Source organism: Gallinula chloropus (assembly GCF_964237585.1).
Source record: "Gallinula chloropus genome assembly, chromosome: 1".
Lineage (NCBI taxonomy): Eukaryota > Metazoa > Chordata > Aves > Gruiformes > Rallidae > Gallinula > Gallinula chloropus.
The window spans coordinates 89,723,812-89,740,619 of NC_140085.1; the positions used below are offsets into that span (position 1 = coordinate 89,723,812).

At 47.6% G+C, this 16,808-nt stretch overlaps 1 protein-coding gene across 2 annotated transcripts in view; it reads left to right on the forward strand.

Annotated features, from left to right (window-relative positions):
• Positions 1-15,961: 15,961 nt before the first annotated feature.
• Positions 15,962-16,808, forward strand: part of LSAMP (limbic system associated membrane protein) — a gene marked incomplete at both ends in the record, with an annotated part of 312,320 nt that continues 311,473 nt past the window's right edge. For both annotated transcript variants that reach the window (XM_084270918.1, XM_084270919.1), the window contains one exon: positions 15,962-16,116. In XM_084270918.1, the coding sequence (XP_084127044.1) occupies positions 15,962-16,116 (155 nt within the window). The remainder of the gene's footprint in view (positions 16,117-16,808) is intronic.

Sequence of the window (16,808 nt, forward strand, 5' to 3'; positions counted from 1 at the left end):
GCAGTTCGCAGATAAACTTTGTTTACCCGGCAGTGTCGCTGCCTCTCCCGGGAGCTGTAGTTTACAGGCCTCAGCGCCCTCCTCTCTCCTCAGCCCTTCTGCCCAGCTATGCTATAACCTCCCTAGGGCATCGCTGCCTCGTCCAAGGCCAGTGCTATGTCTGCAGAGTCCCACAGCTGCACTGGAGGTATGTGTTTATCCCTGCAAAACTACCCTGCAGGGATCTGGGTGGTACTCCAGCAAAGATAGAGTACCTGGTGAGACACAGAATCACAGAAGGGTAGGGGTTGGAAGGGACCTCTGGGGGTCATCCAGTCCAACCCTCCTGCCAGAGCACGGTCACCTAGAGCAGGTTGCATAGGATGGCATCCAGGTGGGTTTTGAGTATCTCCAGAGATGGAGACTCCGCAGCCTCTCTGGGCAGCCTGTGCCAGTGCTCTGCCACCTCACAGTGAATAAGTTCCTCCTCATGTTTAGGTGGAACTTCCTATTTTCAAGTTGATGCCCATTGCCCCTTGTTCCATCACTGGGCACCATTGAAAAAAGACTGACCCCAGCCTCCTGATACCCACCCCTCAGGTATTTATAAGCATTGATAAGATCCCCCTCAGTCTTCTCTAGGCTAAAAAGTCCCAAATCCCTCAGCCACTCTCATAAAGAGAAAGGTTCTAGTCCCCTCATCATCTTTGTAGCCCTGACACAGGCAGACACAGCCAGAGCAGCGCAGCGTAAAGTACTGGCTGGAGCTCAGTGCATATTGTAAGGGAAGATTTCAGACCAGGCAAACAACATGCACAAGCCTGTCTAGGGTGTTCTGTTCTGGTGCAAACGCTGTGCTGTGATTTCATTGAAGGAAAAGAGCTGTGCAGGACCAGAAGCAGTCAACTGTCAGTGACCTGAGGTATTGACCAAGTATGAACCAGGACATCTGTGGAACTGGGTTACAGTTAATTCATATCACACAGCCATCCCCACTGGGACAAGAAAGTGCCACCTCTGCCATTAGAGTGGTTCTGAAGAATGTTTATCAATGAGGTGACAGGTGCTTTAAAAAAGAAATATATATATATTATTTATAGATTTTTATATATATATATATATATATATAAAAACATGGGTGGGTACCTCCGCTCTGGAGGTGCTGTGTTTTGGTGCAGGCACTCAAAACGGATGCTGGGCAGTTGGTCTTTTTAAAAACCTAACTGATTCTCCTTTTGAAGAAGAGACTTTTCCCTGGCAAATGAGGTGTTGGATTGTTGAAATGCAGAGGTGATTTGTTTTTTTCCCAGCTTGCACTCTTTGCTAGCTTTCTTTTTATTTCCAGTGAAGTAGTCTAGTTCCTTAGTGCCAACATGATGGCAAAGCAAAGTCCCTCCATGCATGCATTCTTCATTTGGGAGGGGAAAAAAACAATAAAAAAGGTTATATATGTAAAAGCCTTTGATGTAGCAAGTGGTAATACTGCACTGTGTCTTATTAATATGAAGCAGAAAGATCTGCCCTGTCGCTGCAGTTACTACTCAGTTGTTGCCTAAGGACTAGGAGGCTTTTAAACAGATAATATACAGTTATTTTTCCTATCCTGGAGAGAGCCTGGTGGTTCTCCGTGTGAGTCGGCTGTAAAGCAGGGGAAGCACACACAGTGAATGTGCCACCAGAGCCTCAAGAGCCTCTTTTAGACTCTATGATGGTGATTTGGTGCCTGACAACTGGATCTGTGGCCTGGCGACATCCAGGTGACTGTCCTGCCTGAGCAAATGAAACGGCAGAAGGACGAATGTAATTTCTTCCTCTGTGAGTTGCACAGGGAAGCAGCGCAGAGGAAGCGAGGAATGTATGGGGACCAGTCTGTACCCCGAAGGGGCAGCAGTGACATTTAATGTGGCGGTGTTTCTCAGAGGTGAAAGATTTCCTTTTGGAATCAATGTTGAAAACTGCATTTGGAGTTGTGTAAAAGCAGCTTGCAGATTTGGGGAAATCCTACCAAATGCTTTCACTCAGGGAAGGAACACCAGGCTGGCTTCACAAAGGTAGTGTTTTCTTTCCTACCCTGTGGTCAGGAGTCAGGAACTGAAGCAAGGCAGTTTCAGGGCGAGCCTCAGTTTGTCCGTGTGCGTTGACACGCAGCAGTTGAGTTTCCACTGGCAGGCCTCACCTCCCTGTGTCTGGGATCGGGTCTGCGCTGTCCTCTGTCGTTGCTCTAGTCACAGGCACGGAGAAACACGATAACCAAAGGTGACTCTGCAGGAGCCAAACTGCCTTGGGAATCTTTGTGCCAAGAGTGTTTACTGGAGGAATGAAGAGGTAGGAAGTACGTTGCAGCCGCATCAGCAGTCTGTCAACTTCAGGTGGGTTTGGCAACGTAGCTAAACCTTCTCGTGTGAGCTTTGGGGTGAAGCTGCCTCCTGGGGCATGTATTAACAGCCTAATGAAAACAAGGCAGTGTGATTTTAACCAATGTTAAGTATAATAGCGAGGAGTAGCATAGGGTTTAACTGATTTTTAATACATCCTGGAAGCATGCTGCCTTATTTGTGCTAAGCTGTTAATACACTTTAGCTAGTTACACACGCATTCTTTGTACTTCCTAAATCCCACTATGGACAGGGCAAGTAAGAGCAATTTTCTTGAAAGAACATCCATACCAAGTTAAAATCCTAAATGCGGTCCCTGATTAGTTATCCTTTCTTTTGAAGAACTGAAGCCTTGCTGCGAGCTGCATCTGTTTACTGCTGAGGAGGTGCAGTGGGGGAATAGTATGAAATTTTTTTATGTGGTTTTTTTCTTCTGTATTTCTCATTGCTTATTTTCCAAGTGTTGTTAAGAAGTAATCAGAAAGCATTAGTCATTTCTCTGATCGGTCTAACACAAAAGGAGAGAAGCTACAAATAGCACTGAATGTTTTGGGTTGGCTTGTTCTTTTTTGAAATACTTCCTGTTCTTAAACTTTATTTACCTTTACCTTAATTTTCCAAAGTTTTCTACTCTGACTTAGTATCAGTGTGACTTAGTTGCTGTGGTTGCCAGATGAGTCATCAGAACAGCTTTGCATCTTTCAGGGGATTCTAGTATCTGGCATTCTCTTCCATGCTGGCAAAACAGTCAGGGGAGATGAGAGTTATAACCTGCTGGGCAAAGTTGTCCTGAACTGCTGGATTCAAGGAATCAGATAAAGTTGAGCAGCTTGCACATCCTTTTTGGGTTTGCCATTACTGCTTCATTAGCTCCACAACCATATTCCAGTCACAAAATATTTGTCTCTATATACCCAACCCCATACAACTATCCAAACATGTGGCAGCTTTATGGACAGACATTACAGGAAATAGAAACAAGGGACTTTAGGCTTCACTTTGTAAAAGCTCTTGGGTGTGGAGCAAAGCAAAGGCTTAATTGTCCAATACTAGTGACATCTTGAATCTTTCTGTTTACAAGATGTATTCAGCATCAGACATTCCATGTTCCCCAGTCATCCAGACTCTGTCCTGGTCAAGGTGTTCGAACAGTGTATTTTAATATTGGCTCCTGGGAGTGAGGAGGTATTTGGAAACCATACTGGAAGTTACATGGAAGACTTGATCTCTAGATGAACAGGGTTCTTTGTCTTGGCTGATACGTTTTGCTCTCTTGTTGTAAACCTTATTCCCCGACAAAAAAAAAAAAAAAACAAAACAAAACAAAAAACACCAAACCACAGAGCTTAAAACCTTATCTTTTCTCTATTCAATCTTCCCAGTAGGTAGGAATATCTCATATGCTCGCTCACACACATGCAGAGCATGATGGTGTCATCTGCCCCTTTCCATAAAGGATGGTACCCTGACCTTCCCTCGCTAGTTTCTTTCCTTATGGACTTGCAGCACCTGGTACATCACCCGCAGCTCTGTTGTGATGAGTAAATGGAGTGGAGAGAGCTCACCCTGTGTGAAACCTAAATCCTTTGTGCAGTTCTCTGTGCCAGCAAGAGCAAACCATCTTTGCGGTCCAAAGATTTAAGCTGTAACACATTCCCACTTTCCTGTGTATAAACAGCACTGCTTCACGGAGCTTTCTTATTGGAAAGCTTTGAGGGACTGCAACCACATTACATATTAAGTGTTGATTTTTTTTGCAGTTTCCTTTAGATGTTTTTGAGTGCTTGTGGTCTTTCTCTGCTTCAGTCACCAGTGCTTCATTTGCGCAGCGGCACTGAAAGCTGGCCATTACAAAACCCTCATCAGAGTCCTGTTCAGAAGAACACAAAAGCAGTGGGGGCCATTTGAACGCTTTCTGTTCTCTTGGTCAACGTCTGCATGACTGCTGTCAGCATTCATTTACTGACACTGTGTTTACCAAAATGCTTAAATTTCACTTCAACTTCAGGTGCAGGTTCCCTTGACTTTGCTTTTATGGTATTAGCGCAAATTCGTTGGCATGATGCCTTTCAGTGAGGAGTCACGAGTCCTGTAATACCGGCAGTGTGACTCAATGAGCACTCGATTTATGCACGGGCATCCCTGCTACTTGCTGAACCTTGCCTCTTCCAGCCATGGAACAGAGGCTAGAGATTTCAGTTGGTATGAGCAACGCGTCCTTGGCACCGTCAGAGGTGTAACGGGAACCAGGCATCAGCTTTTCCTGAGGCGCTCATCAAACGCCAGCAGCGGGCAGGGCTGTTTCAGAAGCTCCCGAGCGATGGCAGGGGTGATCTGCATGGGATACGTTGCTTGTGGCTAGGAGTTTGATCCCTCTGGCCTCTTGGTTTCTGCGTTCTGCTGTTGATTTAATGATGGCAATAAGGTGAAGTAGTTTGTAATTAGAGCATATTTGGCCGCTGCAGGTATTTCCCAGGGAAATATTTTTGTGTGTCCATATTGGTCAGGGATATGTAGAGAATTTGTCAGGAGTCTGAGGAAGAAGCTTTTCAAATGTTTATGTTAGTCTGTGTACTCCATTTTGCCCTTTACTAGAGGGGAGGAAGGGAAGGGTCTGGAATTAATATGGACTTCCAGACAGCCAAATCTGTTTGGACTCCAGTATCTTCTTTCCTGCTAGCTAGAAATTTAATTTCTTGGTGCTGGGTGCTCAGCAGATTTTCCTGTAAGGTCTTCATCTGCTCCCCTGCACTGGAGGACTGGCCCAGAGGGTGACAGGACCAAGCCAGGGAATGTCAGTTCTCTCTGGCATTACTTTCTCTCGGGTGGTTGTTGGGTACACCCCAAACACAGCCATTACAGAAACAATTGCTGTGCTCAGGAACATGAGAACCTAGAGCTAGCTGCACCCTACTTCTAATAGCAGCTGACTTCTGTTTTGTAGCATTTTTCCTGTCATTCCTCGGGAGTGTTATTTAACAATTACCAGCAGACATCTAAAATACATCTCTTTCTGTGGTATGTTGCCTCTTTATACTTGGGTCTCTTACTGCTGGACATACAAGTGCTTTTGGGTGCTGAGAAGCCTTGCGGTGAGTGGAGGTGTCCTATTGACCATCGTGCACGTAACAAGAGGGGACGGACCAGTGTAAGATATTCAGCTCAGCTCTTTCTCTCATGTAATTCCCTGCAGATACACATGGACAGAGAGATTCTGTAAGAAGATGGGCTTCCTGCTGGCTTTGGTTCTTGTGTTCCCCTCTGCAGAAAGTGTTTCATGAATAGGGACCTTAGTCTGAACACTGCTTTCACTTCATATTGTGTTCTAATAATATCACACAGGAGACATGAAATAGCTTTGATCATAGGGAGTAAATGCCACCAAATATTCTTCTTCCTGCAGCCTTTTCCTTGCTACATTAAAAATTCATGGGCAATAGCAGCAGCTTCTTTTCAGGACTTAGCTACATCAGCAGATGGGGAGAGTGGGCAGGAATACCAGGGCACGTTGATGGACATAACAGGGGTGCCCTGATAGAGCCAAGAATGGGAGAAATTTGCACTTAATTTGCTTATGCTGGGTCTGTCTGAGGCCAGTCAGATTGACTGTTTGTTCCTCACTTTGATGAGCAATGAACTTACTGGAAAATTGTTGTAATTCAGTTAAATGGATGTCAGTTTGAAGGCATGCCTTAATTTCCATGTTTGCTTTGTTCTTTGTGTTGCACTCATTCTCCAGCCAAGCGGCAGACTCGGGAGGTGAAATTGTAGCTCCACTGAAATAGGTGGCAAAGCTCCACATGATTGTATCAGGGCCAGGATTCGTCCAAGGGACCTCTGCCTGTCAAGATTGCCTTTGACACCTCAGACACTGATAGATTACTTCAGTGGGAAAATTCTTTGGGCTTTAGGCTCCTTCTTCCTCACACCCTCGTCAGATCAGTAGATTGCAGGGGCTTACTTGAGCATTTGGCCAGCAGTGTTTTACCCATCCCAAACCTGTAAAAAGCTTTCCTGCCACCTCCTTCGTGCTATATACCCATTAGCCAAAAAGGGCCTCTGGTAAACCGTTGTTACCATTCATTCTTTCTCATGAAACTATGTGAAAGAGGTAGTCCTACCAAAAGGTCAGAAGCAGATGCTCGAGTTTCTCAAAGCCCTCCATTTCACAAATTCAGGCACTCCCTGGATTCCCACTTATGTCCAGCAAACGCAGGATGATTCTTCAGAGACAGAAAAAAATAGGGCGAAAAGGTCTTATGGGCAATGGCTTTGATTTAAAAGTAATCAGTGACAGATATGCCCTAAGGACGCTCGAGGCAGCCTCACCCACAAGTGCTATAGGTCTGGTATCTGGCGTTCATCTTCCAGTTCATTCCTCTATCAGTAGGCAAGTTAATGAAGTGTGGAAGTGCCTTACTCATAGCTCCATCTCATCATCAAATGTTTTCTTGGGACTTTTTTATTGTTACCCTGTTCCGGTCTGATCCAACTGTAGTGATCTCTTTCAGATGCTCAGCCTTTGTTCAGCCAGCTGCCAGGGTGCTCTGACCAACCTGCTCTTTGTCCTTCCCTGATCTTTAGCTTCTGGAAGAAGCTAGGAGGCTTATTACAGTATTCAAAAAATACTGGCATGTTGTATAAATTAGAAAGGTAATGGAGTGTTGCTGAAGACCAGGACTATGCACAAAATTCCCGGGGGTTTTACAGGAAGCAATGCTTCTGTTCCTGTTGGGGTTGTCAGTTCTTTGTTTTGTAAAGCCCCTCAAGCTGCTGCATCTAACAGGTTGCTTCCTCTGAGTAAATTGCCAGTAGAGGTAGTGCATGACCTCAGCCTTAGTTAGCTGTTTTAGGATGTGTGCAACACTCATCCAGTGCAGTGTTAACAATGTTGTAAGCAGAGGTTCAGAGAAGAATTTCTGTTCCTCAGGAGTTACTGCTTTGATGGATACCGCTTCATCTGAGTGGCTTACAATTATGCCCACGCACAAGTTTGTTTTGCCTTATCCAGGCTGATTTAAACATGAGTTGGGATGAGACTGAATCAGGGTGGTTCTGAGACAGGGTTCTGCTGCTCCTGGAAGCACTGAGGCCCAGGTGCTTGCTATACAGCTGCAATGCCACTGCATGCAAACACAGGACTGTGCTAGAGGCTCCTTGGTCCCACCTAACAGAACAAGCTCCTGGAATCGCCTCCAGCACAATATTGCCTGAAGAGCCATTTTATTCCTGCACCTCCTGGTGGACAGGTCCTTCATCCTTCCCCCCAAACTCCTACTTCTTCATGCTTAGTCTTGGACCTAAAATTCCTGCTCCTGGCCCTGCTTCTGTGGTATCTGGCCTCATCCCCAGGACAGTCCTATTAATCTGGCATCGGCCAGCTCTCTTAGAGGCTGCTGAAAATACCCTGTTTCCCTCCCTGGCGCTAGGTGTTGGGCACCTGTGGCAAAGTTTTGGACTTGAAACAAAAGTGGTACAAAGTGAGACTCAAACAGGTGCAACATAATTTTTCAAGGAGATGGTATCTAACAACAGATGACCATTTAATCTAAGCAGACAAAAGCATGATTCGATTCGCTGGCTGGATGATAAAGGAAATAATATCTTGGCTTAAGAAAAATTCTTAGCCTGAGGTGGTAATTAATCATTAAACCCACTGATGTAGGGTAGATCTCTGTAGTTGGGGCTTCTTAAACCAAAGCTGAGAGCCTTTCTTTAATGAGGTAGTCTGGCTGAGCCGCTGGTTGTGGCTTCTCAACAGAGTAAGCGGGTGCGTGGCTTGGGGCAGGCAGCTGGACAGGATGATCTGAGAAGTCTCTCCTAGCTTTAAAATGTATGTCTGGGTCTGACAGAAACAGGGCATGGGAGCAACCTAAGAGAGAAAGAGAAACTTGGAAAAGGGACTCTTCTCCAAATTTCTGCATACAAATTTCTCTCCCAGCTTGTTGAACATGAGGCTTTCTGACAGTCCCTGGTCTCCTGATGGCATTGCAAATCTTGAGAATCTTTCTTGTCTCACTGAAGGCCTCAGTTTAAGTTTCATAAAAGCTGTGGGGGAGCTTCTGCAATGGACAAGAAAATGCACAGCACAACAGCCTGCTGGACTCTATTCTTCCCAATAAAATTAATTCTCTGGTGATGATGAATGTGTAGCACGTATCGTTTGGGCAAGAGTTTGGAGCTCTCTTCTGAATCCTCACCGACAGAATGATTATTCTCATCCACTAGCATTGTACTGAGAACTCCATGCCAAAGCAGGTCTTTGAATATACAGCAAAGCTCAGCAGAACAGGTTAGGCCACTTCTTCCTGTCTGCAAGCCCTCCTAACATCTCCTGCAACTGCCAGGCCATTGTACCAGGGCCTGTTAATGATGAAGTTAGAAATTGAACGTGCTTGGCATATTCTGAGGATTGTGTCTTGCAGGGGCACACACAGTCCCCCTAGTCCTCAGTGCTTCATCCTTTGAGTACTGATGGAAGCTAAGGTTACCTTAGGATGGTTCTCCACTATATAGTTGGAAACTGACATCCCTGAGAGACAGGTCAATTTTAAATGGTTAAATTAGGCGTCTGCTCTGAAGTGGCCTCAAGGAGATTATCTCTCTGAGGGCAGAGGAAGCCTGGGGGAGATTAGCTTTTTACGCCTTTGTGAATGCCTCATTAAGTGATTTACCCAAATTCACTGAGGAAATTGGGACTGCCTATCTCCCAAGTCCTCCTAGAACATCCCAACCTCTGGGTCATCTCTCTGCTTGTGTGCTGGGAGGGACTGTTAACTATTTCAGCCTCCTTCTGTGAAGTCAATCCTAATTACTTGTGCTGAGGGCTGTAAATAATCACTGTCATTAGGAGAAAAGTTTTTTGGGAATAGTAGGTCTAAGCAGATAGAGCTATTGCCTTCCTATGGGAAGTGGATTATTTAAAGACTGGTAGGGTTGACCCCTGACTCACCAAGTGTTACCTGCTGGTGGTGAAGCAATGATTTCACTCCTAAATATAAAAAGAAAAGCGATCTTGAAGCTCTCCTCAGTAGGAGGTACAGATAGCTTGTCTGTATTTGCATGCCTGACTCCCACAGCCACGGTTGGAAAACGCAGGTCAACATAATACCTTGTCCCCGTGAGAAACGTCAGAACTGGGATCAGCTCTCTCCCTGCAGTTGCTGAGCAGCGTGGCCTCCCCTGGTTTCAAAGTGATGTGACACCCTCTGACAAACAGCAGCTGCAGAGCCCAGCTCTGAGGTGTTGGTGAGGGAGTCTCTAATGATTTGTGATCTTTCAGGGGAAAAGGCAGCACCACGCTCTCCATACTACTGATTGCTTTTGTGCTGCTTGCGTTTGTAAGGCCGGAAGGGCAACTTTTGTTTCAACTATAAGGGAAGTGCTCTCTGTTTCTTGTCCCTCTCAAGTAGGAAGGACCTGTTGCCAGAGGCTTTGTAGCTCTACAAGTGCTTGCTGTGGTAGTAACCTGTAATTAAAGCCACAGACCAGTTGCAGTGCTAATTCTTTAATCCCGCTTGGTGATACCCTGATTTTAAAACGGCATCTTCAGAGCTGCTGTTTTCCTCCTGGCCAGACTTCCACTTGGCCCTTAAGTGAAACTTTCTGAAAAGTCTGAGCACAGAATCTCCTAACCTGCTCGAACAAGGTTATCTCTTTCAAAGGTGACAACACAGTTTTCTGCCCACGCTGCACAGAAGGAGGTGAACTTCAAAACTCAAGGCCCCCGGTTTAGCTAGTGGCAATCAGCGTAGATCTGTGGACAGTGGTGGTGGCATGCAGCAATTTAGAACCTGGCCCTTGGATTGTCCACAGTAAGGTGATCAATTGTGAAGCCAGATCAACTGCATAGTAACAGGGCTACAAAGTGGTGAAAATTAGCTATTGTTCTTGTAGGGGAGGAAGTTCTGTTACAGCTCAGTGACCGCACTCGGACAGAGGTGTTGTGCATGCACGTTATTGCCCACGGTTACGACCTATCTGAGTGCTCTTGATGCAATAAATCCTTCTACCTAATGAGGTCCTTACTGCAGAGGAAGCTCGGTCTTGTTGCAGTACATGTCTCAGGCGTCAGCTGGCTCTGATTTTCAGCATCAAAAGCCAGTTTAATTTATAGACTTGCAAAATATTCATAAAAAACCCATGTCTTTCTTAAAATAAAACACATACTGGAATGGTTACTTACAGTATTAGAGCCATCATACACATATATTTTTCTCCAACTGCACAGTTTTTTCCCTATAACCTGTCCTCCATAAGTGCCTTGGGGATATGAGTAAGTGGCATCAATGTTCCGGTCAGCACAGGACCGGGTTTGGTACGACAGCATCCTGTCCCTGGCAGACGTTCCTCTTTCCAGTTGCCTTATGGAAATTATTTCTCCACTCTTTCCAGCAGACTCTGGCCTGGTGTAGAAGGAGGCTGCTTTACCAGGCGGGCGTAGCTGAAGGAACGGGCAGAGTACGGCCTAGATGACCTCCCTCTTTGAGCAGGAGGAGAAGGGCATTTACCACTGAAAGCCCACCTCCTCTTCAATTTGCTGAGAAAGGCACCTGCTGAATTCAAAGGATATTCACCTCTCTCCTAGCCCTGCCTTTCTTCCCCCTTTTCTCTTGTGGCTCCCTGAATCCCAGGAACCAAAGGAGAGTGAAATGTAGCTGCTTAGTAAAATGGAGTGGGATGCTGCCCTTGCACAGCAGGGTAGAGATATGCACGTGTAAGAGCTGCAGGTACAGGAAGGCAGAGAGGAAGACCACCATTCCCCTGACATGGTCCCTTGATCTTCCTCCCCAGGTGCTGAAATCCCTTTGGCTCTTCCCTGTTCCTCTCCATAACTCTTCTGCCAATGCAACAGCACTGCATTTTCTCTCCATGGCTGAGAAGCTTTGAGCAGGCTCTGCTGCTGAGCACAGAGGCAGGATCTTGACTGAACATGTTATAGCTCACAAAGCATCATACGTTTTCACTCACCATTGCAGATAACCCTGAATAAAGTCCCTAGGTGCTTGGACTCTGCTGGCAGAGCAGCTATGCAGTCCCCTTAAAACAATGATGTGGGTCACGAAAGGGTCTGGGGACTCAGGTGAGCGGTTCTCTTGTGTTTTTCTGAAATGTCTTTTCCTTGACTCCAGTGAGATTTGGGAACGAGTTACCAGTTTTGGTGTGGTTGGTAGTGAATGAAAGTCAACAGTTGCCAGTTTGTGGTGAAAGCTGAACCTCATTTCAGCTCCTAGAGGGCAGCCATCTACATCATACAGATGGCTGTTGCATTTGGCATTGTGTGAAGGTTCCATGGATTGCTCTTTGCTTTTAGCCACCTCAAATGCAAAAAAAAAAAAAAAAAAACCCCTAAAAAAATCCCTATTTGTGGCCAGAATCCATGCTTCAAGCTTCTGTTGGCTCTCCATTAAAAGCAGATGGCACTTCAGGCTTTTACAATGTCAGATCCTGAGTATCTCAGAAAGTGAGCTGCGACACACGTAGGCAGAGGTGACCCTGACTACCAGTCCCAGAGCATCTCAGCACCGTATAGCTCAGTGTGGAGGCTACCTACCTAGGGCTGGCATCAAGGGTCTCTCCTTTGGCCAGCTTAGATGTCTAGGCTGTGATACCTTCAGCATGTTCCCTTCAGAGCCAGGGAGAGTAAGGCAAGCCAGGCTGTGTCTGCTCATGCTCTGCTTTTCCTTTCCAGCTTGCACACAGAGCCATCCTGTACCCTCAGTGTGGAAATACAGGCACCTTCCTAATCCCATCATCCAAGCGTTCCTGTGTGTCTTTGGTGGTGCCATCCATCCTGCACTTATCAAAGGGTGTTGCTCTAGGCCATGTTCCCTTTGATTTGGAGGAGGGTGCGTTGCAGTACCTGTAGGCCTGTGCTCATGCTGCCCTTCCTGAACTGCATAGCGACAAAATTAGGTCAGTCAGGCTGACCCTGCCAGTCCTGCACCTACCCAGGAGTGCTGGGAAACGGTGTTGCAGATGGCAGTGTGGATTTGTGATGTCCGCGCTCCTGGATTTTTCCTCAAGCTTTTAGAAGGTAGGAAAGTTAGGAAGCAGACCTGCTGTTTCGTTATCTGCTTCCAGCAGGGGGAGATGGGTCCAGAGAGTTATTTCTTCTGGGAACGCGTACAAAAATAACATTATTTATTTCACTCGTGAGGCTCTCTCCTAGGATTTGTGTGATTTCTGCTTGTTTAGCCTTTTATGCCCGGGCATCCCCTTTCTTTTGCTTCTGTACACTTCTAAAAGCAAATAAGACCTATCAGCTTTAGGTTTTGGTTTTATTTTTCCCAAGGTTTACGAGACCCTCCAGGGAATTTCCTACTCGTCTCTCTGTTTATTATGATTATTATTATTAAATAGTTCTGCTACAGTGGTTCTAATGAGGACTGTATAAATGTGTAAGAAGATGAAGGCTTTCCCTGTACTTCCATCCCAGCAGAGAGGGGCCTCCAAGTGTACTGTGGCACGCCCCACTTTTTGGGGAGACACGGCCATCTGCAGTCCCACCTTCAGTCAGGATCATACTGAGGACAGGATTCCTTGCTTTTCCTTCCCCAAAACCCGCTCTGTCGTTCTCAGTATAAAACATATTGGTGCCACTTTCCATGAACTATATTTAACTAAGCATTAAATTTAGATTTAACTGGATAGTTATTGCCTCCTAAGTAAATACTCTGCGATAAGGAAATATTTAGTGAGCTCTAGCAGTTGGGTGGCAGATGCTTCTTGCATTGCATAATAGTTAATCTTTGACAAATATGTTTTCCTTACTCCACTGGCATTTAATTAACATACAATAGCTCTTATTAAATGTGGATGAAACATATGTGGGAGACCCTTGTAAAAAGGATCCATGCCACGCTTTGACTTGTGAGAGGGCTGCGTTTCTATCATTGGTATCTTCATACGGGACTGAGTCTGTCAACAGAACTCAAAGTCTGTCACGAGAGTGCAGAGGTTTCCTCTTGGTGATGCCCATCACCTGGGATGGCAGCAGCCTGATGGCATCTCTCTCTGTTCCTTGTTGCCATCCCTTGCCTTAAAGCAAGAGCTGCTAGTCTGTTAGCAGCGTGGTCTTCTTCAGTGCAATACCCTTGTCAGGAGACATCTCTCTCTGCAGTATCTTGGGAGCAATGTGGGGATTAACCCCCAGCTCCTTCTCATTGCTCCCCTTCTCTGGTACCATCTGCATCAAGTCTCCTGCAGGGAGAAATGTCTGAGTCGGCTCACTCCTTGGCTGGAATACAAAGCAGTCATCTCTCTGGCTGCTGCATGCGTGGCACTGGAGCAGTGGTGTCATGACCTTAGCCCTTAATTTGTGGGCCTTTAACACATGCAGGGATTGTTTAAGTACTCATAGACAGCACGGCCTTTCCATACCAAGGCTGCGGGGGCCAGTTTCTAGGGGTTCAGAAAGCAACTGGACACATTCCTGGAAGAAGAAAATCAATCAAGGGCCATTAACTACAAAGACACTGCCACTGGCTGGGGACATGCCTTAGCCACAAATCATGGGAGATTAGAAGAGTGCTCTGGGGCAGTACCACACTGCACGCTTGCCTTGTGCTCTGCCCTTGGCATTGGCTTTAGGCTGTGCTCAGAGACAGGGTGTTAGAGGGATCTTTGATCTGATCCCATGTAGCCTTTTGTAGGACACAGAGACGTTCCTTATGTGTCTCCAGCTTGGGTCCACTGTGTCCCCAAACAGCTCCAGGAGCAGAGGTGACGCAGGCAGCATACAAGACCTATTTCTTCCCTCTTGCGCGCGCACGGAGCAGAGTTGTGCCCATGCAGGATGGAAACTCGCAGTGGAGCTCCCCTTGGCTTCTCTTGCACTCACATCTCTGAACCCCTCCTGAAGCCACCTCTTCCCTCTTCGCTTCCCCCTCCCATCCCCACCGCGGTTTAGGCCGCAGCAGGGTTACACCAGCGGAACATCCCCGGGAGCCGCTCTCTTCATCCCTCCTGCCAGCAGGGGAAGAGCGGGCTGGGGCGGGAATGGCAGGCAGGCATCAACAGCAAAACATACGGCTTATTCCTCCCCGTTAATTTAATCTCCCTTCTCTTGCGCCGGTGCCGGTATGTGAACTGTGGGAGCGTCCCCGGGTGGGCCGGTGCTGCTGCCGGGCTCCGGGCTCAGCTGCGGGCGCTGGCAGTCGGAGAGGACAGGCCGAGCATTCACACTGCGGGCAGCTCAATACCAGCATTGTCTCCGGTCCATCCCTCAAAGGCTGGGAAAGGAGGTGGGGGGCGGGAAGGGCTGAGAGGAGAGAGGTGGGAGGGAGATTGAGGGAGGGGTATACAACTGTTTATCTGGAGAGAGCAAAGGGGCGGGAAGGGGAAGTGTGTGGAAAGCAAGGTTTGAGGCTGCAGAGGCAGTTGCCAAGAATACTGCTCGGTATATCAGCTAGCTTGTGGCTTTGGGCCGCGAAGCCAAGTTGTTTGCACTTTTGGCCACCGCTTCTTTGCCGCCCGCGCCTCTCCTCAGTGTTTTCCCTTGTGAACACTGGCCGTGCGTCCGTCCCTCCATCCTCTCTGCCCGGCTCCCTCTGCCTCCCTCCCGGCGGCTCCTGCCTTCTCTGCCTCTGCTTCCAGTTCCCCGGCCGCGCTCCCGCTCTTCCTCTTCCCCATCGTCCTTCTTTCTCAAGCCCCCTCTTTCTCTCCCATGCCCTCCCCTCTCTGCCCCTCCCTCCTCCCCATTCCAGCCCCCTTCTTCCCCGGGGCTCACCCCCTCTGCTCTCCAGCCTTCTTTCCCTTCACATGCCCCCTTCTCCCTGCTGCAGTGCCCCCCTCCCTCCCTCCCTTTCCCAGCCGCGGTCCGGCTCCTTGAAGAGCCGGCCCGGAGCCGGTTTCCTGGCCGCCCGGGGCAACCCCGTTTCCCGGCGGGAGGTGGAGGGAGGGGGGGGGGCCGCGGAGCGGGCTGCGCCCCCGGGAGAGGGACGGGAAGCGCCGCTCGCCGCCGCCGCGGTGCTGAGCTGCCGTCTCACGAGTGAGGCTCCCTCCCTCCCGCCTCCCGCCTCTCTCTCTCTCGCTCCCCCTCCCCTCCCCTCCCTCCCTCGCTCCGCCTGGGAAAGTGGGTTAGGAAGGGAGCTCGGGGCTGGGAGGCTGCACAGCCACGCACTGGAGCAGGACCATCCACTCGCACAGCCCGGCGGCACAGGACTCGTCTTGTTCCTTTTCCTTTTTTTCCACCTCTCTCCATCACTCCAAACGGGTCGATTTAATTATAATTGTTTTTTTAATTATTTTGTTACCTGACTTTCTCCTCTTGCCTTTTTTTTTTCCTCTTTTTTTTTCTTTTTTTAATTGAAGGTTGTGCTAAGGCTTTTTTTTTTTTTTCCCTTTTTTTCATTCCTGGAAAGCATTTAAAAAAAAAAAAAGAGAAAGGGAGGGGGGAAGAAGCCACCAAGAGACTGAAAAGAACAAGAGAAAGTGGCAGCTAAGGAGGACTGTGAAATCACCTCCCCTTTCCGGGGCTGTCGATCAGAACGAGAGTTGTACATTATTATTATTGTTTTTCTTTCTACACGTATATATCCGTATACACACGCAGAGAGAGAGAGGAGAGAGACAAGTACAGCCAGTGAAACTCGACGAGACCAGCCATGGTAGCGAGGGCTCAGCCTGATCGGAAGCAATTACCGCTGGTCCTACTGAGATTGCTTTGCCTTCTCCCTACAGGGCTGCCAGTCCGCAGCGTGGATTTTACCCGAGGTACCGATAACATCACCGTGAGGCAGGGGGACACAGCCATCCTCAGGTAGGGCGTTCTGCCAACTTTTCCTTTTCTCTGTGTGTGTGTGTTGTGTGTGTACCTGTGTTTCTCTGTGTATGCGGCGTACGCGTTGGATGCGATATGGGTTTGATGTGTGTGTGTGTATCCACGTCTCTCCGGGAGCGTGTGTGGTGCTTTACCTCTGGAACTGCGGTAGCGGCAGCTGCCCACAAACAAGCTCTGCCTGTGGGTTTGTGCCTTAATGTACCAAAAAAAACCCCCACCAAAAACAGGGGAAAGCTTTTGAAAAACCTCTCGCCCACCGCTCTCCTCTGTGTGCAGAGCTCTGGATCAAAAGAATTTCATCCGGGAAAGATCTGTTTGTGTTAGCTGGCTCTCCTGAACGTACATTTCTTAACCAGCCCTGCAGTATCAATAGAGGAATCAAAAAGGGATCCAGCTGTGCTAGCCAGATGTTCCATTGATCTTCCCGTACTTCTTTTTGTACCTATACAAAAACTTTATCCCTGGTGCTGCCAGAACTCTCAGGCAAGTTCTTTTGGGAAACTCTGGCTTTTAATTTTAATTATTTATTTTTCTGCCTGGGAGGGAGGGGAGATAGTTAAAAGCACTGGCAGTAGTTAAAAGCACTGGCGAAAAAACAGTGCAAGAGGTCCGGCAGTGGTGAAGCTGGCGTCTCGTTCAGTGTGTTGAGTTTTTTTTGGAGGGCTAAGTAA